This window comes from the organism of the source record quoted next (assembly GCF_019968955.1).
Source record: "MAG: Porospora cf. gigantea A chromosome Unknown PgA_NODE_589_length_14388_cov_370.313, whole genome shotgun sequence".
NCBI classification, from domain to species: Eukaryota; Apicomplexa; class Conoidasida; order Eugregarinorida; family Porosporidae; genus Porospora; species Porospora cf. gigantea A.
Window position 1 is genome coordinate 1 of NW_027151784.1, and position 14,388 is coordinate 14,388.

General features: G+C 54.2%; 3 protein-coding genes across 10 annotated transcripts; all 3 read right to left on the reverse strand.

The window, feature by feature from the left end:
• Positions 1 to 609: 609 nt before the first annotated feature.
• KVP18_002520 (uncharacterized protein) lies at positions 610 to 2,460 on the reverse strand (the record flags this gene model as incomplete). Its single annotated transcript, XM_067953462.1, has 1 exon — positions 610 to 2,460. The coding sequence occupies one exon, from the start codon at positions 2,458 to 2,460 to the stop codon at positions 610 to 612; it is 1,851 nt and encodes a 616-aa protein (XP_067807595.1).
• Positions 2,461 to 2,509: 49 nt separating this feature from the next.
• On the reverse strand, positions 2,510 to 10,997 carry KVP18_002518 (uncharacterized protein; the record flags this gene model as incomplete). 5 transcript variants are annotated; one of them, XM_067953453.1, is made up of 4 exons in its annotated part: positions 2,510 to 3,155; positions 3,184 to 7,332; positions 7,361 to 9,239; positions 9,266 to 10,997. In XM_067953453.1, the coding sequence occupies 4 exons, from the start codon at positions 10,995 to 10,997 to the stop codon at positions 2,510 to 2,512; spliced, it is 8,406 nt and encodes a 2,801-aa protein (XP_067807586.1). The 5 variants fall into 5 exon arrangements, with proteins under 5 accessions (XP_067807586.1, XP_067807589.1, XP_067807590.1 ...); XM_067953456.1 differs by lacking the exons at positions 3,184 to 7,332; positions 7,361 to 9,239; positions 9,266 to 10,997 and having other exon boundaries at positions 2,510 to 3,127; XM_067953457.1 differs by lacking the exons at positions 2,510 to 3,155; positions 7,361 to 9,239; positions 9,266 to 10,997 and having other exon boundaries at positions 3,180 to 7,133.
• A 118-nt stretch (positions 10,998 to 11,115) lies between these two features.
• KVP18_002519 (uncharacterized protein) lies at positions 11,116 to 14,234 on the reverse strand (the record flags this gene model as incomplete). Of its 4 annotated transcripts, XM_067953459.1 has the most annotated exons (4): positions 11,116 to 11,553; positions 11,582 to 13,286; positions 13,326 to 13,540; positions 13,566 to 14,234. In XM_067953459.1, the coding sequence occupies 4 exons, from the start codon at positions 14,232 to 14,234 to the stop codon at positions 11,116 to 11,118; spliced, it is 3,027 nt and encodes a 1,008-aa protein (XP_067807592.1). The 4 variants fall into 4 exon arrangements, with proteins under 4 accessions (XP_067807592.1, XP_067807593.1, XP_067807591.1 ...); XM_067953458.1 differs by lacking the exon at positions 13,566 to 14,234 and having other exon boundaries at positions 11,549 to 13,286; positions 13,326 to 13,387; XM_067953460.1 differs by lacking the exons at positions 11,582 to 13,286; positions 13,326 to 13,540; positions 13,566 to 14,234 and having other exon boundaries at positions 11,116 to 11,523.
• Positions 14,235 to 14,388: the final 154 nt, after the last annotated feature.

The window sequence follows — 14,388 nt, forward strand, 5'->3', positions numbered from 1 at the left end:
CCCGAAAGTCCCTCTGTGACAATACCAGTACGACCTCCTCCTCCCGCTCCTAGGAGTCCGTCAGAGGAGCAACGACCGCCTGCTGAGAGGGGACTGCCACCTGAGGAGCCTGTTAGTCATGAGAGATATGGAAGGCCTGTGAAGCCGTCAGAAGTCAAGTTTCACCAGTTCACAAGCCACCCTCGTAAAGAGCCCACCGCCAAAATTCCGGGACAAGCTATGCCTGTCGTAGGGGTACCACAGAGAGGACAGGTTTCACCTCCTTCTGGCACTGCGCCATCATCTGTCGGAGAATCCGAAAAACCTGTCAAGCCATCGAAGCTGAAGTTTCACCAGTTTACAATCCACCGCCAGAAGAGAGAGATTCCTGTTGACTTTGGCGACAAGGTTTCCAGCTCCCGACACAACCAGGGAGTTGGAGTGCGGTACCACGAATTCACGGCCCTGCCAATAAAGACCACCTCTCCCGCAAAGGTCAAACTCCCATCACACGTCTCCTCCCCCCACACGGAACTGCGCCATCACGTCTTCACATCCAGGAACGGCTGATTGACGTGCTTTAGTTGCGACTATATGAAAGTACACATGAAAGAGCTTCATTTATATCATTCACATTTGAAATGACCCCATGTCCGGCATTACCTCCGCTTGCGCCAGAACTGACTGGGAGAATAGCACAGCTCCCGCCTCTGCCGGCAGCTTCTCCTCCGCGAGGTCGTCGAGCCACTGGCGAAAGGCAGAAGCGAGCTCCGAGCTGGGCGTGCTCTCAACGTAGTCAGTCTCCTCCTTCATAGCCTTCAACGCCAGCTCCGGACTCAACCCGCAACGTTGGTAGCTGTTCATCGCCTCCATGTAGTATATGGGGTTGCATTGCTGCACTGGAGCTACGTGTTTGAAGGAGGCCCACAACTCCTTCAGTTCCTCGTCTGGGAGCTGAAAGGACTTTAAGGTCTCGCGAGGCGAAGATCCATCACCTACGGCAGAGGGCTCGGATGGGTTGATGCGCAAACAGATATAACGTCCCAAGGGGAAGATCACAGTGCTCACGGGCATCTGTGGCCCCTTCATCCCCGCACTCATAGCTGTGAGGAATTTGATGAATGCCCGGTCTCTCGGAGTGAGCTTCTCGAAGTCCAAGATGTAGACCTGGGGACACATGTATCGTTCTACAACGTCGTTGGCGAAGCGCGCTTCCAAGTCTTCGATCTCCGCGTCGGTGAGGTCCGGACTGGGAACGTCGTCAGCAGTGATTTGCTGCGTGTCATCAGACGTCTCTTGACCCAACATGGACTCCATACGCATGGCGATCATCGACCTGCGTTGGGCTGCATTGATGACCATGCGGTACTTGGCCATCCTCTTTTGTCGGTCGATGTCGTCTATTGGAATCGCGCACGTTCGGCCGTTGATGGCCCCCATCTTCACCGTTGGCGCGACGAATTTGGTGTCTTGCTCAGGAAGTCCAAAATTGTACATCAGTGCAGCCTCGAATGCCTCCAAACGGTCTCGAGATGGCGTCTGCGAAGCGAACAGCGTGATGTCTATGTGCTGGCTCTTCGAGAGCATCTCTTGTAGCCTGCTGAGTCCCTTCTCATTGCTGAGGTCCTTCACAGCCAACAGTCCAGACTTCCGGTCTTCTTCGTTGATCACCGGGAGTCCTTGCATACCAAGGATGTATCGACGTTCGCTGATGCTGTCTTGGACCAGGTCACGAATGATGTTTGGGTTGAATCGCTTGCTCCGAATGACGGATCCAATGCCTAGACCAATGACAAAAGGACCCTTCGAGGCTGGTGGCGTTTCATGTAGCTTTGGCGTGAGGACCGACGCCATGTCTTCTCCTTCGTCGGCCCAGATCACAACTGTTAAAACGTCTTCAGGTGTGTTGTTTGTGTAGTTGAATTCGTTAAAACCCAAAAGTGCATGGTCAACAGGCTCAGTTCTGTTGACCTTGAACTGCACCACGGCGAATGTCTGTCCTGATTTGAGACAGCCCATGGACGCGCTCTCCTCGTACTTCGAGGTGGGCATCACGACGACTCGCATGTCCAAGTTGGGATTGATTGTCTCGACCTTGGTCATGGAAGGCTCCACATCCTCCCGCTCCCCAAGAATTTTCTTGGCCATGTCGGCTCTGGAGTCGAAAAATGCCTTCACCCGCGGCCTACCCTGATTGGCGGTCGACAACATCTGGAGCAACTTCTGTATGTCGAAGGCCGGCATGTCTGGAGGGGCTCCCTCATCGCCAGCACCGCCCTCGGCACCAGGGGCTGGAGGACTCGGCAGCTGCATTGGCCCTGCAATATCAGCCGGCAGCGACACTCCCTTGGGTAAATCGCCGGAGATGACATCCTCCGAGACGCCTTGGGCATCGGTGGGAATCACCGCCCCAGTGCCCAGCAGGAGTGATTCCACGATACGACAACCTTTGCTTTTAGGGTTGATCAGGATTCGGGTCATCGCTTCAGAATTCGAAATTATGTGTTGCCATTCATGTACCAATCTTGCGCTACGTCGCTGCAAGACCCAGACACCACAGAGCCATGATCTCCATCAGAAGGTCGCGCTCGTGAGAATCCTCAGCTTTCAGACAGAGCACCGTCGGCTTCTCCTCCGCCGCTGGGTTGCGGTTCTTGTGGCCTGTAAGGCTAAAGCACCTATCCTGGGGCCAATTTCGCGAGCCGCTCTGCAGTGGTGGCCACGCCTCTCGCCCTTTATCTACGCGCATAGTTGCAGTCCACAAATTAGTTCTAACATCGGAGAGTAGGAACAGTTCCCGTTCTCCAGCTCCCGCGTGCTCACGAATGCTGTATATCAGCTTGGTTAAACTGCCGTTAGCTCTCCAGAAAAAGAAAGCTTTGTTGTTTTTGTTGGTGGTCTTTAGGGTCCAGCAGGTCAGAATGCCGCCCACACGGACGTATTGCCTGCAAGGAATGCTATAGACCCCGAATGGGAATGCGTCCTGATGCCAGCCTAGCTGCATTTCCAAATCAGGGGACGGATCTAAGAAAGCCTTTATCTCCTGCCTTGCGTCGGGGTCCCCTGCCAGAATCCCACGCAGAATCTTTCCGAATGTACGGACGTGGTTTCGCATTAGTGTCGCCTGATCCAGGAACCGGCGAGGCATACTCTGCAGGCTAACTCGCGCCGCATCTCTGTATGGATAGCGCACGTTCCGCTCACAGGAAAAGTTCAGGTATATCCGTCGGAAAGAAGGACATCATGAACGCCGACGTCTGCCTCAATGAGTTAGCGACGAACAACAGTATCTGCTTGGTCAGCTGCAGCTTGCACCCGTGTGCTGAGACGAGGAGGCGTATCCAGTAGAGAGCCATTTTTAGCGCCTCTCCCTCCGGTGACTGGCGAGGCGTGTGCAAAGCGTCAAGCAGCGAGTTATTTCCTGCCAACAGGGCATTGCACGCTCCCAGCGCCAGCGATTGCAGCCTGACATAGGGCAAGTAAAGGGGATGGCGTAGAAACGTAGCGACAGTCGAGATGAAGCTCATCTGCTCCTCGATGGTCATACCTGTAAAAGCATCCCATTCAGACTGCGTTATGCGTACAAGCCGGAAATTTGGGAGTGTCTCGTAGTTGTTGGGCGCTATGTATGTACCTTGATGCGCTAGTTTCACTTCTATGTCGTCGTCGGAGAGGTCGTCGAATACTTTATTGTGGTTGAGTTTCCGACGCCACAGCTCTGTTTTAGTATGCTTGCGTCTGCGTGCGAACCAGCGTTCCTCCGTATCAACGAGGTCCAGAGGCGGTATTATCGTGGGAGTCCTGGGCTGGGGCCGTCCCGTTTCAACGCTTTCGTCTTCGGAGGCAGGGACCTCGTACTCGATCACAACATGTCTTCTGTGGATGACGTACTCGACTTCAGGCATGTAGATGACTTTGCCGTTCGCCACTTGAATAAAGGCGCATGTGGCCTTGAATAGTTCCTCAACAGTTGATGGTTTGTACAGGCCTGTAGACTCCGACAGACGAACGACGAACCACAACCAGGACTGCGGCCCCCAAATTGTAGACCAAACGTGACACAGGTCGATGCCCCCGGAGATGAACACGTGCCTTTGCAAAGCAAAGGCCTTACCGACAACATCCATCTCGTCCTGCTCCGTGTGTGCCGCAGGCCGGGTTTCCTGCAAGAAGGAGCCACACGCGATTTGGCGAGAGAGGTCCAATAAACGGGTCAGAATTTCTTCATCGCAGACTGGAGAGGGTTTGCGTATGGTTTTCAGGATGAGCGAAGCGCATATTAAACACGCCCTGACGATGATCATCTCTGACATGTAAGCATCCAACGTTTTCAATATCCACGGCAAAAGTCCTTTGGTTACCAAATAGTAGCTAGCTTCAGGCAGTCTGCAGACGTTCCGGAATACCTCGCAGCTGGACGAGATGAGCGCCACGTTGGAACTATTCTGCACGACCTTAAAAATGACGTTCAGCACTGGAATGTACGTTTCCAAAGCGGATGGTTCGTAGGCGATGGTCAGATTCCGGATGCAGTTGACTGTGGCCACCAGGGTGGCGGTGTCCAGTGATCGCCACAGACTTGACAGCTTGAAGAAAGCCGCAGGGATCCCTTCTTCATTGAGAACCTGCTGGATGGTATAGTTCACGCTGAGGTTGTTCAACGCCGTCAGGAGCGAGCTGAGCGCTCTGTTGGCTGCTTCGTCAGGCCGCCCACGATAAGACGTCAGCGTTTGCACCAGCGTTCGAAGGAACTCTCTGTCCATGGCAATCAGCGACTTGACACCCTCCAGCTTGTGTGCGATGTTGGCGATCATACCGGCGATTCCGAATATGACTTCCCAATTCCCCTGATTGTCCATCAATGCGCGGGCAGTATGCGGCAGCCCGCCAGCGTTGATGAATCGGCGAACATTAGCCTCGCTGCCCATTACCAAGGTAGCGGTGGCCAACGAGATGTTCCTCATGGTCCGAGACCCGTGCTGGGGGTGGCCACAGTGGCGACTTTTGACAATCTCGAACTTGTAAAAGACGTCCGCTTCTCCGAAAGCATCCGCCACTTTGCGAGATTTGCACCAGGTTCCGATGCAGATGATGATGGCATTACAGAGAAGTGGATTGGGGGAGGCCATCATCTGCTCCAGCGCTCGCATATGGAAGTTCAGCTCAATGATCAAAGTGTCGTGAAGCGCGGGAGTGAAGCACTGACGCATGGACCTCATCAAGTGGTAGAGCACGAAGCTGGACAAGGTCCCACGGTTGTCATAATTCAGCCAGATTTGATCGAGCACCTCGTAGAACGAGCCAGAAAAAGAGCCACCCCGCGTACCAAAGCAACTGCAGGCGAACAGGTTGGCGATGCAGTGCTGTTCACGCTCTTTATAGGTGAGCTGCTTGTACTCAGAACCTAATCGGGTGAGGTTTTCCATCACTACGGTTCTGATGTCTGGACAGTAGGCAAGCACATAATTCAGTCCGGGCTCTCGGAACTCAACGATGTAGCCTAACAGCACAGTTGCGGCAGAGCGTAGCTCTCGACAGTTGGACGGGTTAGAGACCACGCTGACGGTGGCGGAAGCGATATTGCGTTCCACAAAAACGCGAACAGAGTCGGGCACGAAAAGGATGAGCTTGGTCAGAAACTCTGCGGAGTACAGCATCTCCTGGCCTGCAAACGTAGAAAGGTCGTGACTAACGAGGGCGTTGTCTGTGTAGAAGCGAGACACCTGCTGCATTTTGTTAGACAGATCGGTATCGTTGGCATCAAACAAGTTGACCAGTTGGCGCCTGGTCTGCCTCATCGCTACCATTTCATACGCCTGTCTAATGGTGGGCATCGCCGCGTTCTCAGGGTTGATCAGCAAGTGTTCCTCGATGAAGTCGTGCAGCGCGAGTTCAGGTTGCCGAGTTAAGCCTCGGAGAGAGTCCTTTGTTCTGGTTAAAACGTCAGAACCGCGGATCATGGGCAGTAGTTTGTAGTCATCTGGTACGCTGAAGTCCGCGGATGACAACTGCATCATGTTCATGGCTCGGTTGACAAACTCATCTTCAGGAAATTTTTGCCAAAGCTGTTTGGTCGTCCACTCGCTGTTCCGCAATAGAGTTCCTTGTGAATCGATGGTCCCGACGGCGCAGATGACTTCACAGAACAGTGACGCCAGATACGAATTGTCCATCCAAGATAGGCGTCGCTGGTCTCCAAGGAATGCATCGACCAACATAACGTTCCGAAACAGGTGGCGCATGCTGCTTTCGTCGCCGTACTTCAGAAAAATCAGCACCAGCTGCAGAGCAGTGTCGTTGCCAGCCTCCGTCTGTGTGTGGTTTAGAATAAGTCGAGATAGATGGCCTGCCGCGTCGCCATACATGATCAGAGCAGGCAGCCCGCCATTTGCACAGTATGCCACTGCCATATCTACCCAGGAGGAGAGCATATATTCATGATCTGAGAATTCGTGGGCCAGAGCGCTCAACGAGGCTGATAACCGTCCCACAGAATCCAACGTGATCGGGTATGACCCCAGAGTGTTCAGCAGGCGAGCGACGGCCTTGAATGGCATGGGACTGGGCTGGGCGTCCGCAGTGGCAGAGCTCATGATGACGTTGCAGATCAGGTCTACAATAGTGAGATTCGCCCACACATCTTCCGAAGCCACGATATCCACGAGCGCCAAGACCGCCGAGTCTAGTATCCCTTTGTTGGTCGCGAACAGCTGCGCAACCTCCAGCATTCGGTGCAGTAACCACACTCGTGAAAATGGCCCGCACCCCAGACTCACGATCAGGCGCAGGAAAGCCGCCACCGGCAGAACCACGTGCGTGTTGTAGCACAGACACGACCAGAATAGGTGTTCCTCAGTAGTGAGGTAGTAGGTCAGATCCTCCTTCCAGTATTCTGCGTGCTGCGATTCAGATAAAACAGCGCAGAAACCCATGTAGTCGGCGATAAGATCCATGTCGAAAACCACCATCAAGCTGTTACTGCAGGCGCGTTCAGCAGTCAACATTCCCAGTCGCCATAGGATGTGTCTAACTCGCGGGGCCACGCGCTCCTGCACCTTCAAGTACGTCTCAACCAGCGGAATTAGCAGCCGGAGGCACCCTCTGCATTGGCCGACTGTCACGTGCTCGCCATCAGCATAGTAGTTCTTCGTCATCGCTATTAGGGGTCCGCACAACCTCAGAACTGGCTCGAAGTAGCGAAACGCCACCGAGGCATCTTGTGGGCGGACGCGCAGCGCGAGGACTAGTCGGTCTATCAGCACTGCACAGTCGCTCCATCGACCGACCACGCAGTTGTTGAACTGCTCTAAGGTCTGGTGGATAAAGGCATCGACGGCGACGGCCTTGTGAAGGCTGAGTTTTGTCTGTACCGACGTCTCACACGAAAATAGCGTTCCAAAGATCCGTGTCTCCTGGCTTGACGAGCGAAAGCACCGCGTTGAGAAAGTAGTTGTCCGTTGCGAACAGCCACAGAGCGTCTGTCGTGACGCATACGTGACTCAGAAGAAGCAGGCCGTCAGTCGCTGCTAGCTTCCTGTCTTCGGGCGGAAGCCAACAGAGCATGCTGGCGAAGATAACGCAGAGTCTCTCTGGACGGAGGCCTCCAATCGTACCTCTAGTGACTATCCGCTGCCAAACTTGCGGGAGGCGTTTGGACAAGACACGCAGCACTCCGGTAGAATGAAACAGTACGCGGCATTGTGTGGCCACCGGATCTGACTGCTCCGCTGTGCGGACGTGCCACTCCAGGTGCTCACCGCGTAGGACGTGGTTCAGTCGCTTCAGTGTGAGTCTTCGTATAACGTCGCTGCCGGAGAAAAGTCCGTGAACGGCAGCGATGGCTGTGGGTAGGGTCGGCCTGTCGGAAGGCGCCAGCACTTGGGCCAGGAAGTAAAGTACCTGATCGAGGGCTACGGTTCCCCTGATAAGGCAGCTGTTACTATCCACGACCTTGGCGTAAAATCTGCAAACTCTATAGCAAAGCTCTGAGTCTCTCTTGTTCAGCAAGAACAACTCCATGACTAGCTCCGGTACGCCGTTGCAGATCAGAGATCGACGAAGGCTGCGGTAATGGGGCCGCATATTCTCAGCAGCGTTCAAGAGAGGCACGAGGCACGGCTTGTATGCAGGCACCGCCAACTGGAGCATCGCCTTGATGAGTACTTCATATCCCTTGTGGAGGGCGAAAAGTCGAATGGCAAGTGGGTCTCGACTGATTGCCTCCAGAAGAAGTGACAGGAGATACTGGCATTCCACGATGTTCTGCTCCAACAGCGGCATGGTGACGTCAAGAATCCCCAGGCGGGCAACTGAAAGTGTGTAGGTTCGGCTAGCACACAACCTCGTCAGTATAGTCAGCTCGTTACGGAGATTCTGCCCCATCCAAGGCTTAAGCCCCTCATGGAAGTGACCCCCAATCCGTGCCACGGCTGTGACTGCCACGTCAGCTGGTACGCACATAAAAGGCACTAAGCGCTGAGCATAGGCCCCACAGTGGGGGTTGGCCTCGGATGCAGCGAAATAGTCCTCCAGAAGCCCCTCGAACCTCCTATCCAGTGCCCACACGTCCCAACGCCCGCGAGAGGCCAACCTGACCATCAGTCGGCAACCCTTATCGGCTGCCACAACGTCCCAACTCCGGTGCCGGAGCAGGCATGACAAGAAACGTGCCACTTCTGTGCCGTGTAATAAGTTAGGATACCCGTGCTGGGGCGAGTATGAGCAGACAAGGGAGTCCAGGGTGTCGCAGATTGCGAGGTAGTGCTCTCTGCAGAAGTTCAAGTTGATGAGACCGACAATCTCACGAGCGACTGCTGTGGTATGATAGCAAGGGGGTCCACGGATCAGCTTAACGGCATCAGAAAGGAGAGGCAGCAGTATAGAGAGTTCGGAGGACTTCATGTCAGGCACGTGTCGTGCCATGATCAGAATGCAGTGCACCAGCTGACCCCGATCGCCTATATGGTAAAGACATGTCAAGGCCAACAGGGCATACCGTAGAACATTAACGTCTCGGTGCCACCAGCCCCACTGGTAGCTAAGCCACACAGGTTGATAGCAGAAGGTCTGCAGGGAGACTGTCATGCTCATGGCTTTCAGCATCATTGCGTAGGCGTGAGGGACAAGTCTGAGGATTAGAATTGAGTTTTCCCAGTGGGTGGGATTGGCCACCTTGTCGACTTTCCACTGGAGTTTCTCCACGTAGCTTAAAGCAGCGCGAAGAGCAACGTCGGGGACAATTTCTCTGATCGCAAACGACGCTGTCTGTCGGTGACATTTCGCTCACCTCTCTGATACTCCGGGGTCAGAGCGCGCAGGTTAAGCTCGTCCACCAGTCGTAAGAGCGAAGCGGTGTAGGCCATGGAGAGGTCATTGTCCAAGTTCAGTATATGTTGCACAAACTTGATTTTCTGAGCTTCTATGAGCAGGTCGAAGTAGCTTTGCGGCACAGGGACTCGTTCCCCGAGAACGATATCAAACACCACATAGAGGCATGAAGTGGCCGCTTCGACGCTCAGGTGGCTGTACTGACCCAACATGAGGCGTAGGCAGTCGATGATCGCGCACTGTAGCCGATCGTCATCCTGTCCGTACTGCAATGCAGACACCATAAAAGGCAACAGTCCCCCCGCATCGAAAGCCTGCATTGGGTCGGGATGAGCGTGGAGGTGGCTGACTAATCTGAGCAAGCCGTACAACGCGCCGGGTACCCTCTGAAGGCCGCAGGTGGTAAACGCGCGAAACGTGACTCGAAAAAGCCGGCTCCGGACGATGCGAAGGCGCCACCGAGCATGTCTGCGAACTTCCAATATCCACATGAGAGACAGGTGAAGCATTCCCGTGTGCTCGATATGCTGCCTTTGCACCAAAAGCTTGGCAAGGCCTCGGTTGATATGCCGAACGAGCGGTAACATTGGTTTGGGGTGCTGACGGAGCACGTACAGCAACAACATGCAAAAGTGGAGCACGTTGGTTACGCTAGCATGAAGCCAGACCGCGTTAATAACTGCGTTGAGATTGTCGCTGACGATGAGGAGTTCCGCCGCCTCAGGGACGACGGCCATGGCCGCGATATAGCTGATGCCGTGTTTCGGGTCGTCTGACACCTCAAGGTTCCGGAGCTCACGTTTCACTCTTGACACCGTGAATGCTGGGGTGGCACATCGAGAGACAAGGTCATCCACTCGACAATCAGCCAGTGACAGTCTCCAGCTCAAAGTGAGCAGGTGGCAGTACAGAAACTCCAAATCGTGATGGACAGCCAGCAGACGTAACATCTGCAGCAGTTTGCACCCCTTACCTAGGTCCTCATAGAAGTGCCTATAGAACATGGTTATCAAGGCCTCAGCCTGGGCTCGAGCACTAACGATCGACGAGGCGTCCTCGCGACCTACCAACGGAGTAATGTTATCCTCTTCCAACCAGGAGTCGATGATGACTTCGAAGACTGCGTCACGAAGGGGAACATCATCAGGAATGTACCCAAGAATATCGAATCCTAACTGGACCACCTGGCGTTTCGGTACCCCTTCCATCATGCCCTTGTAGAACCGGAAGACCTCTCCCAGCGCCGCGGCTATGCCAGGCCAGACGTCCCGAGTGCTGAGGAACTCCCGAATCAGAGTACCGACGGTACGCTCAAACCAGGTTGCGGAGAGTTTCAATGTGGGGTTGCCCCGCTCTTTGTAGATTAGAAGGCCCTCCATATACGCGCTTAGGAACATGAACAGAGTCTCGGTTTCCCCTCTGTCGACTGCCTTCAAGGCGTCGTACGTGCGGACGTAATTCAGCAGGTCTCTATCGAAGCCGAACGCCATGATGCACAATGCGTACTCGTGGCGCAGAGAACACTCTGGCTCCACGAACTCTTCTAGAGGACGTATGGTGGGGAGGAGCCGCTGAGACCGGAAACATTTCTGGAACTCCTCGAAGAGACGACGTTTGTCTAACCAGGGCATCACGAGATCCCAGTCAGGCCGTGTGGGCTCTTCTTCCTCGTCGGCATTGAGGTAGGTCATGAATGAGTACGACGTGTGCTGAGTGTTGTGACTATTCCAGGATTCAAGCGAATCTTTGTGGAGCGTTTTCAAGGTCCGACAGTTCAATGGTCTACTCGTACTGCTCCCTTATGAAGGGTTAGTCAGAACTTGATTCGTCGCTTTCGCTCGACGTCGCATCCCCGGCAGCCTCCACCTCGAGGGCCGCGTCTTGAGCAGCTAACCCGGGCTGCAGAGTAGTTACCGTTGCGAAAGCCTCGCCTATGCTATCCAAGCTGACGAAGTCATGTGCGACAGGCGAGGGCGTGGAGGGCGTGGAAGGTGCTGAGCGACCCATAAAACCAACCTCCTCTTGAGTGGGCGTGCTGATGGCAGACATGGCTCTGTCAGGCGTGGTGAGTAGAGGCGTTCGTATGGCTGGTGCACCACCCTTGCTTTTGACGAAGGAGAAGACCTTGTAGAACGCTGATACCTCTCGCTGTTCCTGGTCTGAGATGTCCAGTCTCGGATTTCGAGCTACGAACTCCTTCATAAGCTCGGTTTCCATGTTTTTGTTAACGAAATCGATGAAGTTACACTGCGTTGGGAACCCTCAAACGTCTCACGTGAAGGTCCAAGTGCAAGTCGTACTTGTGAGCGATATCTACGAAAGCTTTCCACGGGACGATGTACTCGTCCGCCGCGATATGATCCACCAGCCAAAAAGAGTATGGTACTCCCCATGTGGTGTTTACGTGGTTGGTGAGATAACGCAGGTTCTGGCGGTCATACTCGTCATCATCGTCGTCCCGGTTACACGAATCGCCGAGAGTGGGATCGAAGTTTAACGGTGCTTGAAGGTTCGACTTACCCACGTCGTCCGGGCGGCCGCGGATCCGGGTCATCGTTTCCTCGTTGAACGAAACCCTGTAGAAGTCGTTTCCCACTGAGTATTGTAGCTGGCCGTCCTCGTCAGTCCTGGCACATCTGGAAGCGAAGAGCTTGGCTAGCCGATCACAGTCTCCAGTGCTGCCAATGAGATACGCACCCTCTTTCATGTGAGCCGACACGCGGCTGAGGAAGTCATGGCAGGCCTGTTCCGACTCGAAAAGGTAATGGATAGCCAATTGTATCGACACCACGTGAAATCGATCCGGGTGCTTCTTAGTGACGGTGTTCCATGTCTCGTCCTGAAGGAGGTTGCCTGCCAACATGATAAAGCTAGTCTTCGTGCGTGTACGTGCCTTGGCCTTCCGGATGCGCTTATTGGCCTCTTCAATCTCCTCAGGAGACAGGTCGATTCCAAAGTAGAGTCGTACGTTCTTGTCTCTGTACTTCATGAGGTCCTGCGCATGACCGCATGCCAAGTCTAGCACTTCAGCTTCTGAGGGGCAGACTGTCTTGATCAAAATTGCCTTAACCTGGTTGTTTAGTCGCCTTACGACCTCGATGGAGGACGTGTGAGCGAGACCGATCTTCTTCTGGTCGTAAAACCTCTTAGCCCTCGCGGCTACGTCGCCAAAGAAGTTGGGAAAGTACAGCTGTGCAGGGGCTGGGCTGTCTAACACACGGGAGAGGGCTGCAGCCTGGGACAGCGCTTCCAAACTCAGCAAGCGCAGACATCGTTCGTGGAACAAATGGTTCTCGTCTGCCAGCTGCATCTGGTACCAGTGATACTTGAAGGGGTACAGATCAATTATCATTCGGATCTCGAGCCACATCTCCTCCTCGTCCTCCTCGAAGAGGGGTCCATCTGGGGTACCTTGGGTAGCTTCAATCATCAGCAGTCGCCATACTGGAGCAATCCGCAACGGGTGGTCCTCTAGTCGGCGAACGTGAATACTGTGGACCTTCTTATCCACAGTCACAGGGGACTTGGAACTGGGCGTGGAAGGGGCCTCGCACGTCGTCGTTCGTGTAGCACTTATCTGAAAGTGAACGGATGATTTCGGGCGGTATACTAGAAGACGTCCGAGACCGACTTGCTGGAAGTATTGGGGTGGTTGGGAGTCGAATTGCACTTTAGTGGGGTGTCCCTCGGCTCGCGTTTCTCTGTATACGAAAGGCTCGGTGGTAACATCCCGCTCGAACTGCTGGGTGACGGGTAGGATTTGTTGGTAAAATCGAGTTCTGGCTTCACCGAACGCTTGAGGACAGACAGGGTCGAATGCACAGTCAGTTGTGTTCTCTAAGACCACATCATTCTCGACTGGCAGGGATACGTCCTTACGGCTGTACCGACCAAGAATCCGACCTACTGACACCACGACTTCCAAAGGGTCCTTGGAGCTGACAGCTTCTTCGACATGTTCTATTAGAAAGCGAAAGAGGCTGGGGAGCAATGAGAGGATCTTGCACGATCATCCCTACCGATTCTGTACCGGAGGGTCTACCTCGTCGCTCCCAAAGAGTCGGATGTTGGCATCCGCCATTCCGGCTAATTCGCCCAAAATGTGAAAGACTCCACAGATAGAAAGGTTCACACGACAGAGATCACAGAGACTAGCGACCCGCAGAGGCCAAAACGTTGGAGATGGCTGCTTTTGCTGCTGACCACTGAGAGGATGGCTTGCAATATGAGGGGGCTGCATAGTCAAGAAGCGTTGATACCGCGCTCGAGGCCACCCACACGCAACCCATGTTAGTCAGGGATCCGACGAAAGCGTCGCTGGTCGTGAAGAGAAGACTCAGAGGGAAGCGTGCTCTGACTGGATACCAGAATTCCACTGGAGTGGGCGTTAACACCCACACAGCCTTTCCTGTTGGGCTGGTAGCCCTCATAGGAACGCCGAGAAGGTAGACGTACCCAAGCATGAACGACAATCCCTTGAGAACGAGCAGCACTGACGAAATCCGAGTGCCTAAATACCGCACCGCGAAGCGACCACAGCGGCCCCACCACGTCCAGGCAGGAACTCCAGCGCGCAGACGCAGTATCTCAGCCGCTCGCTTGGAGGCCTCTGCGGGCCGCTGCAAGTCCTCTGCCTCTATGCGCCTGCCAAGCTCGGCGACGCGGCGTTTCATCTTCGTGTACTCCGAAAACTGAGCTGGGTTGTTGAACGAAGGCAGCTGTTGCTCGAGGCGTTCACGTTCCAGCTCCAGCGGGGTCATTACAGCAGCATACTGGTCTAAGGAAGCCGGTTCACGTGAATTGTACTCGTATTTGAACGCTGCTTGAAATCGCTGAACCCCCTGTATCAGCAGTTGCAAAAGTAGGTGAAGGAAGAACGGCAACCCAAAACTCGAGCCAGTCGCGATGCTATCTATGGGGGTAAGCATTTATTCGAGAATTCACCAACGACCTGACCACACGAAGGTTAATTAAGGCGAAATATTGACAGAGCGTGATTTATACACAATTAAACTATAAGCCATCACACAACTTAGAACTTCTCCTTCGCGACTTCATCAAGATACGCCGCCTGGGACTTCA